The sequence below is a fragment of the Sorex araneus genome, chromosome 2 (assembly GCF_027595985.1).
Source record: "Sorex araneus isolate mSorAra2 chromosome 2, mSorAra2.pri, whole genome shotgun sequence".
Taxonomy (NCBI): Eukaryota; Metazoa; Chordata; class Mammalia; order Eulipotyphla; family Soricidae; genus Sorex; species Sorex araneus.
Genome location: NC_073303.1, coordinates 273,352,510 through 273,362,210, shown reverse-complemented (window position 1 = coordinate 273,362,210; position 9,701 = coordinate 273,352,510). Strand labels below are relative to the sequence as shown.

Below are 9,701 nucleotides of genomic sequence, written 5' to 3'. Positions count from 1 at the left end.
TTTGTTTGGGGGCAACACCTGGTGTTGTTCAGGAAGCTGGTCTAGGTTCTGTGCTCAGGGCTGCTTCCTGGTGGTTTGGGGTTACATGCAGTGCCCCAGGTTAAACACTGACGTCCTGCACGCAAGGGCTGCTCTCGGCCCATTGAACAATCTCCCTCCCACTGCCCAAGAAATTGCCTTTTTTAAAAAAGAAAACTGAAACTGGGTCTCAGAGAGGTAGTGCAGGAAGTGTGGCACTTGGTACTTGCCTTACATGTGACCAAGCCCAGTTGATCTCTGAGCATCATCAGGGGTGATTCTCAAGCACCGAGTCAGCAGCCCCTAAGCACCATTGGGTGTGACCCAGCCCCCACCCCACCCCGGGATTAACAGGGAATCTAAAACTAGACCTTAAGGGGCCAGAGCAATAGCACAGTGGGTAGGGCGTTTGCCTTGCACGCGGCCGACCCGGGTTCAATCCCCGGCATCCCATATGGTCCCCCAAGCACCACCAGGAGTAATTCCTGAGTGCAGAGCCAGGAGTAACCCCTGAGCATCGCTGGGTGTGACCCAAAAAGCAAAAAAAAATAAAAATAAAAAAATAAAATAAAACTAGACCTTAAAAGAATCAGTAATCTGGGCCGGAGAGACAGCGCAGTGGGTAGGGCGCCTGCCCTGTGTGCAGCCAACCTGGGTTAGACCCTGGATCCCGTATCATCCCCCAAGCACCACCAGAACTGATCCCTGAGCATGGAGGCAGGAGTCATCCCAGAGCATCACCGGGTGTGGCCCCCAAACAAACAAACAAATAAACAGAACCAGCATTCCTTGCAAGTCAGAGGTACCCAGTACGATAGCTAATTTCAAATGTCTAGAAAAAAGAAACTCAAAGAGACCCCTCCATGCGAAAACAGGCTGTTCCTAGGTTGCCACTAAGCAGAATCACAAGCCTGATCCTGGTCAGGTCCAGCGTCCCTAGAGTCAGAAGCCTGAGCACATATACCTCCCCTCCTCCCCCCACCTCCCCACCCATTGTATAACTGAGACTTAAACCTGAAAGCTTTGTAAAAATAAATAAATGAATAAATAAAATGTGGGAAAAAAAGAAAATTTTAAAAATAAAAATAAATAAAATATAAATAAATAAATAAATAAAATAAATAGTGAAAAAAATAAAATAAAAGTTAAATAGTGAAAAAAAAAAAAAAGAAGCCTGAGTGACCCACCATGTCCCGGTCACGGAGCGACTCTCCAGGCTACCCCTCTAGCTCGTCAGTCAGGTGGGCTGGGTCAGGCCCGGAGGGATAAAAAGGAGGCAAGACTCACTGGGAAGCCCGTTGATGCTGCGGAAGCCCCCGTGGGCTGGAGCAGGAAGGACCAGGAGCTGAGCGGAGTCGGGGACGCGGAGGGCAGAGAAAGAGCCCGACTGCCCCAGGGAGGTCAAGGAGACTTCTGCTCGCCCGTGTCTTGACCCTGGGGTCTCCCCGGGGGGACTCAGAAGGTGCTGGGGCCCCACCAGTGATTCTCAGCCCCCCAGCCAGGGCTTCGGGGAACAGGCCTGAGGTTGTGACAGTGATGGGGCCCTGGGTGCAGGATGGGGGGCTGCGGGGGGATCCTAGTGGTCCTTGGATGGGTGTCGGGAGGCTGCTCTGGTTCTGGGAATCGAACCCCGGCAGCCACGCCAGGCACGTGCCGTAACTGCTGGACTTGGAAAGACTGAGTTTGGGTGTTTAGTTTTTCTTCACTTTATTTCTGCTATGAAATTTTTACTGGTAAATGCACCCACGGGCTCTTGTCCTCCCCACCCCCCGCCCCCTGGGTGCATCTTTTGGGTTTTGTTTTTGAGCCACAAGAGGGGTGCTCAGGGGCTACCCCTGGATTACCGTTTAAGGACTGCTGCTTCTGCTCAGAGGACTGTGCTCATTGCAAGGACCAACCCTGGGTGTCCCAAGGCCACAGAAATGGGACAGTGAGTAAAGGCACTTGGGTTGTTTTTTTTTTTTTTTTTGCTTTTGTTTTTTGGGTCACACCCGGCAATGCACAGAGGTTACTCCTGGCTCTGCACTCAGGAATCACCCCTGGCGGTGCTCAGGGGACCATATGGGATGCTGGGAATCGAACCTGGGTCGGCCGTGTGCAAGGCAAACCCCCTATCCGCTGTGCTATTGCTCCAGCCCCAAGGCACTTTGTTTGCATGTAGTTGGCCCCAGTTTCATCCCTGGCACCATATCTTGCCCCCTAATACTGCCAAGAATGACTTCGAGCACTGCCAGACAAGATCCAAAGAGGCAAAAGTGAACAAAACAAAGAAACAAAACGGAAACACAAACCTGAATGTAAACAGTCATGCAAGGCCAATACTTAGTCTTTTGAACTTCTCCCTCACCCTTGGTTGGTTGGTTTTGATAAAAAATATATATTGTACGTTTGCCTTTCACGCGGCCGAACCGAGTTCAATTCCTCCGCCCCTCTCGGAGAGCCCAACAAGCTACCGAGAGTATGGAGCCCGCGTGGCAGAGCCTGGCAAGCTACCCGTGGCGTATTCGACATGCCAAGAACAGTAACAATAAGTCTTTCAATGAGAGACGTTACTGGTGCCTGCTCGAACCAATCGATGAGCAACGGGATGACAGTGATACAGTGATTGTGATTACATACATGATATATATTTCACTGTCACTGTCACTGTCACTGTCATCCCATTGCTCATCGATTGGTTCGAGCGGGCACCAGTAACGTCTCTCATTGTGAGACTTATTGTTACTGTTCTTGGCATGTCGAATACGCCACGGGTAGCTTGCCAGGCCCAATATATATATTAATATATATTTAAGAAATATATTTCTGGGGCTGGAGTGATAGCACAGCGGGTAGGGCGTTTGCCTTGCACGCGGCCGACCCGGGTTCGAATCCCAGCATCCCATATGGTCCCCTGAGCACCGCCAGGGGTAATTCCTGAGTGCATGAGCCAGGAATGACCCCTGTGCATTGCCGGGTGTGACCCAAAAAGCAAAAAAAAAAAAAAAAAAAAGAAATATATTTCTTAATATATGTATTTTTACATATAATTTCTTTCTTTTTTTTTTTTGCTTTTTGGGTCACACCCGGCGATGCACAGGGGTCACTCCTGGCTCATGCACTCAGGAATCACCCCTGGCAGTGCTCAGGGGACCATATGGGATGCTGGGATTCGAACCCGGGTCGGCCGCGTGCAAGGCAAACGCCCTACCTGCTGTGCTATCGCTCCAGCCCCTAATTTCTTAATATGTGTAAAAAAATTCTTAAATATATGTAAACAGAATTGGAGCAAAAGCACAACAGGTAGGAATTTGCCTTGCACGAGACTGACCCGGGTTTGATTTTTCCGCCCCTCTCGGAGAACCCAACAAGCTACCAATAGTATCTCACCTGCACGGCAGAGCCTGGCAAGCTCCCTGTGGCGTATTCGACATGCCAAAAAGAGTAACAACAAGTCTCACAATGGAGACGTTACTGGTGCCCGTTCGAGGAAATCGATGAGCAATGGGGAGTGACAGTGACAGTGATATAATTTAAATAGAAAGATAATGAAAACAGTAATAACTCCCATGCTGGTGAGGATATAGAATCATCAGAAATTCCATTCATAGGTGGTGGGTATGAAAAATTGTTCAGCCACTGTCAAAGGCATTTGATGTTTTCCTGAAAAACTCACCCTAGGGCTGGAGCTATAATAGCACAGCGGGTAGGGCATTTGCCTTGCAAGCGGCCGATCCAGGTTCAATTCCCAGCATCCCATATGGTCCTCCGAGCACTGCCAGGAATAATTCCTGAGTGCATGAGCCAGGAGTAATAATCCCTGTGCATTGAGTGTGACCCAAAAAGCAAAAAAGCAAAAAGCAAAAAAAAAACTACAACTCTGACCCTACATATGAGTGTAACTACATTCCTTGGTGTTTATCCAAAAGAGTTGAAAACTTGTTTTCATACAAAAAGCTGTACACAAATGTTTCTAACAGCTTTATTCATAATTGCCAAAACTTGGAAGCCACCCAAAAAGTCTTCAATTAATCAATAAATGAATAAAAAAAATCTACTTCAGCAATGAGTGCATAAATGCTGATTCATCAAAACACTAAATTATTATTTGGTGATAAAAAAAAAAAAGAGTTCCTGAGCTTCCTCTGAAATGTGACTGAGGAGCAGAGCACTCGCCTTGCATGTGTGAGGTCCTGGGTTCAAAACCTGGCATCACAAAATAAAAAATGAAACAAGAAAAAAATAAATATGTGAGCTCCGAAGCAGGGTCAGCAAGTTAGTGTCATAGTACGTGCATGAGTCCGTTGCATGCAGGAGGCCTGGCTCAAACCCCAGGACTACGTGATCCCCCAAGCATCATTGGGAGTAGCCCCAAGGCACAGATCAGGCGGTAGCCCCCTAGCACCATTAGGTGTGTCCCCCAAACAGACAAATGGGTTGTCTCGGCAAGGAAAGATGTGGAGGAAATGAAACATGAGAGCTAGGGCAGGGGGTAAGACTCTTGCCTTGCGTGTGGCTGACCTGGGTTCCTTCCCTGGAACCCTGACGATTCCCTGGACTCTGTCAGGGGTCACTCCTGACTCAGAGCCAGGCGTAGCCCCTGGGTACCACAGGGTGTGGCCCAAACCACCTCAAGCTCCAAAAACTATACATGCAGGAAAAAAACAAGGCACAGCAGTGAAGGAACCAACCTGATCCCACTGTTTCCTGTCCTGAAAAAGCCGAAACCACGGAGACCGTCAAATGCTCGGTGGTTTCCAGGGGGAAGGGGAGAGGAAGTAATGAGGAGGCCGTGGGCAGAGGCCTCTAGGACAGAGAAACTCTTCTTTTTTTTTTTTTGCTTTTTGGGTCACACCTGGCAATGCACAGGGGTTACTCCTGGCTCTGCACTCAGGAATTACCCCTGGCGGTGCTCAGGGGACCATATGGGATGCTGGGAATCGAACCCGGATCGGCTGCGTGCGAGGCAAACGCCCTACCCGCTGTGCTATCGCTCCAGCCCCAGAGAAACTCTTCTGGAGGACATGTAATGGTGCTCCGCCTCATTATACGCGTCTCGATGCATAAAATGCCCCCCCCCCAGGGAGTGCCCTAATTAAGCGGGACATCTGTACTTGGTCTCTGGGGCTCGGGCAGCCGCAGCCCTGGATTTCCCTAGTGGGGTTGGTCGTCACGTGTGGGAGCAGCGAGGGCAGGAGACCGCCACGGGCCTCCAGCTCCGCTGTGATGTGAGCCTAAAAGTGCTCTGAAGGGCTGGAGCAATAGCACAGCGGGTAGGGAGTTTGTTTGCCTTGAATGCGGTCGACCCAGGTTCGATTCCCAGCATCCCATAGGGTCCCCTGAGCACCACCAGGAGTAATTTCTGAGTGCAGAGCCAGGAATAGCCCCTGTGCATCTCTGGGTGTGACCCCCCCACCAAAAAAAGTGCTCTGAAGAGACTCATAAATCTCAAAGAGATTAAGAAGCTGCAGAAATGCCTCCACGCCTTCTCCAGATGGAGCCCCGGTGACACTGAGCTTCTACTAACATGGCCCCGGTATGCAGGACTGGACATCTCCATACCTGGGGGTGGGGGACTAGAACAGGGCAGCGCCAGCCTAGTTTCCAATTCGCCCCGGTGCCGGAAGTCACAGTAACTCAATTAAAAAATAAATATATATATAAAAAAATGCCTCCAGACCCCAAAGTCACCATCCAGTTAAAAACTTAACTCTGGGGGGCTGGAGCGATAGAACAGCGGATAGGGCATTTGCCTTGCACACAGCCGACCCGGGTTCAATTCCCAACATCCCATATGGTCCCCTGAGCACCGCCAGGAGTAATTCCTGAGCGAAGAGCCAGGAGTAATCCCTGTGCATTGCTGGGTGTGACCCCAAAATTTAAAAAATTAAAAAAAAAAACTTAACTCCAGTTGTATCGCCCCATTCAAAGTTTTAGAATTCCAGGAGCTTGAGTCTGTAAACACGACTCTACACCACTGTGATACTAGGAGTAGCGTACCGTGTTAGATGGGAGGTGAAGCGGAAGGCAACAATCTCAGTTAAGGAAATACTAACACACGGGGCTTAACCTGCAACAAACATGTTAGTAATCTCTTATACAAGGGCTTAATGAATCCAGAGTGAGATACATCTTCACACACTTCTTTTTTTTAATCAAGCAAATTTCCCCTCAGGGAGTTTATTCATGACACTACTTAATTTCCCTCCTAAAACATGGATTGTTCCATCAGTCTGTCACAGCCCAGGATTTCTGTCTTCATAATAAAAGATGAAGCTTAGGACTGGATCACTTGTCCCTTTCTCTTTTTATCGCCTCCCAGTTCAAAATGCTTGCATCTCTTAATGGCCAGCATTCTCTTAGATCCGCAGTTGGGCTCGACACATTCAAGTCTCAACACAGTCTTCTTTGTAGTTTTAGCCTTTTTCCGGAAAATCGGCTTAGTCTGACCTCCGTAACCACTCTGCTTCCCGTCATAACGACACTTTCCCTGGGCACACAGAGAATCCTTGCCCTTCTTGGACTGTGTGACTTTGTGGGGCTGATGTTTGCCACATTTCCTGCAGAAAGTCCGGCGGGTTTTCGGTACGTTCACCATGCTTGCGGCAGCGGTGTCCGAGAGGAAAGGAAGGAGCCTTCACACACTTTTTTCTAAAGAAATCTTTTTTGATCACTTATAGAGAATTATTCACAACAAGCAATATAAAATAAATCATATAGGGCTGGCTATTTGGGCTGGTTTGGGTGGTAGTTGGGAAAATTGGAATGGGGGTGGGAAGGTGCAATGGTGCTGGGATTCAGGTTGGAATATTAAATGTAATAAACCACCATAAAAAACTTTATAAAAAATGTTTAATTAAAAAAAAGAAACTGGACTTATTGGTTAACCAATAAATAATGCAAAAGCACTCTGAATATTGTCTATGAACAAATACAGTAAAACATATTGCTCTTGTTCCGAATCTCTGGCAGCTGAAGTCTCCGCCCCCCAGACACCAACGTTTCTTGTTTGCTGAGCCTATTTCTGGGGATTTTTGAGAAGTAGACAAACTATCCCATGTCCTAGCTGTAGAACATAATTTCCTGTTGCGGGGTGGATAGAGGCTTTGGGGCCACACCTGGGGGTGCTCAGAGCTTCCTCCTGGCTCTAAGCTCAGGGATCTCTCCTGGCTGGGCTCAGGGGCCCATCCGGGATGCTGGGGATTCAGCCAGGGCACACACGCAAAGCAGACACCTACTCACACTATTTCTCTGGCCCTGCAGATATAACTTTCTAAATGGTATCATGCGCACACTCAAAAATTTGCCATTCTTGGGCTGCAGCTATAGTACTGAGGGTAGGCTGCTTGCCTTACACACAGCCGACCCGGGTTTGACCCCTGGCATCCTATACCTGAGCACAGAGCCAGGAGTAACCCCTGAGCATCGCTGGCATGTCCACAAGCAAGCAGTTCAGGGCCCACTTTGTTGTTGCTTGTCCTGCTTTTGTCTGGAGACCACACGAGGCTCATGCTCCCAGCTCTGTGCTGAGGGTCACTTCCGGCAGTTCTGGGGGCTGACCCAGGGCCTGCAGCATGCAGCACATGTGCTCAAGCCATTTCCGTGAACGCTCCAGCTCTGCACCTGAATTTTTGTCACTTCATGATATTCCCCGAGGATTTTTCCATACTGGTATAGAAAAAAAATTCCTTGTCTTTTTTATAACTGTATGCCTCTAGTGCACACTACAACACCCAGAAGGAAAGAGAGAACAAAAGGGAATGCCCTGCCACAGAGGCGGGGTGGGAGGGAGTGGTGGGAGGGATACTGGGATCATTGGCGGTGGAGAATGGGCACTGGTAGAGGCATGGGCACTTGATCATTGTATGACTGAAATGCAAGCACGAAAGTTTGTAATTATGAAACTGTACCCCACAGTGATTCAGTAATAAAAAAATTTTAAAAAATAAATTAAATTAAAAAATATTTTTCTTGATAAAAATAAAATAAAATGGGTTCGAAACGTTGCCACATGCCAAGGCAATGGCTCAAAGGGCTGAGGCGTGTACCAGGCTGGAAAAAGACCCCGAGTTCAAACACGGGCTCCCTAACACGGGCTCCCTTTGTTCAGCTCAGGCTGAGCCGCAGGGATTGGTGAGCAAACGTACTGAGCACCTGCCATGTCGTGCTATGTTAAGTATTAACAAGGAAAAAAATCCAGGGGCTGGAGCCATAGTACAGAACAGGAGTTGCCTCGCATGAGGCTGACCCAGCACCCCGGGGAGTCTCCCAGCCCCGCCAGGAGTGATCCCTGAGTGCAGAGCCAGGAGTCAGCCCTGCGCACCATGGGGCATGGTCCCCAAAAAACAGGGGGAAAGGGAAAATGCGAGAGGAAGATCCTATCATAAATCAGGAGGGGGTTAGGGAGGATCCACAAGTTACACAGGTGGGAGAATGGTTGACTGAAACCAAGTCTAGTAGATTAGGGAGCTGGAAAGTAGCTTACCAAGTTCCAGTAAAATGCCTCCCCTCCACATTTCAATAATGCTGCCCAGTACCTTTATGTATCGAGTGACCTGGTTTGGTTCTTTTTCGACACACCTGGCTATGCTCAGGGCCTCCTCCCAGTTCCGAGCCCCCGGTTGTCTCTGGGAAGAGCTCAGGAGTCACAAGGTGTTGGCATCAAAGCCCGACCCTTAGCGTGCAGCGCGTGTGCGAGACCAGAGAGACAGAACAGTGGGGAGGGCACTTGCCTTGCACACGGCCGACCCGGGTCCAATCCCCAGCATTCCGAAGAGTTCCCTGAGCCTACCAGAAATGATTCCTGAGCACAGAGTCGGGAGTAACCTCTGAGCACCACCAGGTATGGCCCTAAACCCCAAATCAATCAATCAAGCAAAACAAAAAAGCATCTTTCCTACTGCCCGTGGGTATCTGTGTTAATTATTATTTACTGGGGGGCGGTGGGGGGGAGGTTCAGGCCACTCCCGGTAGTGCTCAGGAGACTGTGTGGTGCTGGGATTCGAACCAGGGTCTCCGTCTCAGGGTCAAACAGAAGGCCAGCACTTCACTCCCTGTACTATTTGCCTGACCCCAGGCGGGGAGGCGTTTCTGTGGCTGGGTTTTTGTTTTGTTTTGTGTCTGAGCCACACAGTGATGCTCAGGGCCCAGGTGGGGCCAAGGATCGAACCCAGGCCTCTTGCGTGTGTGACTCCCGCCCGTGAGCGACCGCTCAGCCTCCTGAGAGGGATCTGATGCATTGAGAAAGGCTGCAGAAGGTCACGGCCCGTTGCCAATGGCACTGAAGCGAGGCCAGCAGGGGGCGGTGGCTGAGTGGGTGGGGGGGCGGAGGGGACTGTGTTCTCCGGGACAAGCGGGAAAGCCGCAGCATGGGCTTGCACATTCCTCTGGCCTGGGTGGCGATTGTTCCCCACCCACAGCGGGATTAGAGAGGCGGCCCGGGAAACCAGTACACAGAGTTGCTATGGAAACCGGAGCGCTTCTCTCTGCGGGGAACTTTCGGTGGGGCCCTCTCCCGGCTCCCGTTTCCCTCCCGCCAGCAGCCCGGTCCAGCAGGTAAAGATTCCAGTGCCAGGAAGCCGTGAGGGGTCCCCTCACCCTGGGGGGCTGGGGGTGGCGTTTCTGGATGCCCCACGAGCAGTTAGCTCACTCCTGTCCCCCCCCCATCATCAAGGCGGCAATTTCCCTGACATGGGAGGACGCTG

At 50.1% G+C, this 9,701-nt stretch overlaps 1 protein-coding gene across 1 annotated transcript; it reads right to left on the bottom strand.

Annotated features, from left to right (window-relative positions):
- Window positions 1–6,181: 6,181 nt before the first annotated feature.
- On the bottom strand, window positions 6,182–6,622 carry LOC129402324 (60S ribosomal protein L36a-like). The gene has a single exon (XM_055128402.1). It carries the CDS (start codon window positions 6,593–6,595, stop codon window positions 6,275–6,277), a length of 321 nt encoding a protein of 106 aa, XP_054984377.1. The 5' UTR covers window positions 6,596–6,622; the 3' UTR covers window positions 6,182–6,274.
- Between the last annotated feature and the right edge of the window lie 3,079 nt (window positions 6,623–9,701).

Coding starts and splice junctions, on each gene's coding strand:
- LOC129402324 (XM_055128402.1), bottom strand. CDS start 6,595: ATGGTGAACGTACCGAAAACCCGCCGGACTTTCTGCAGGAAATGTGGC.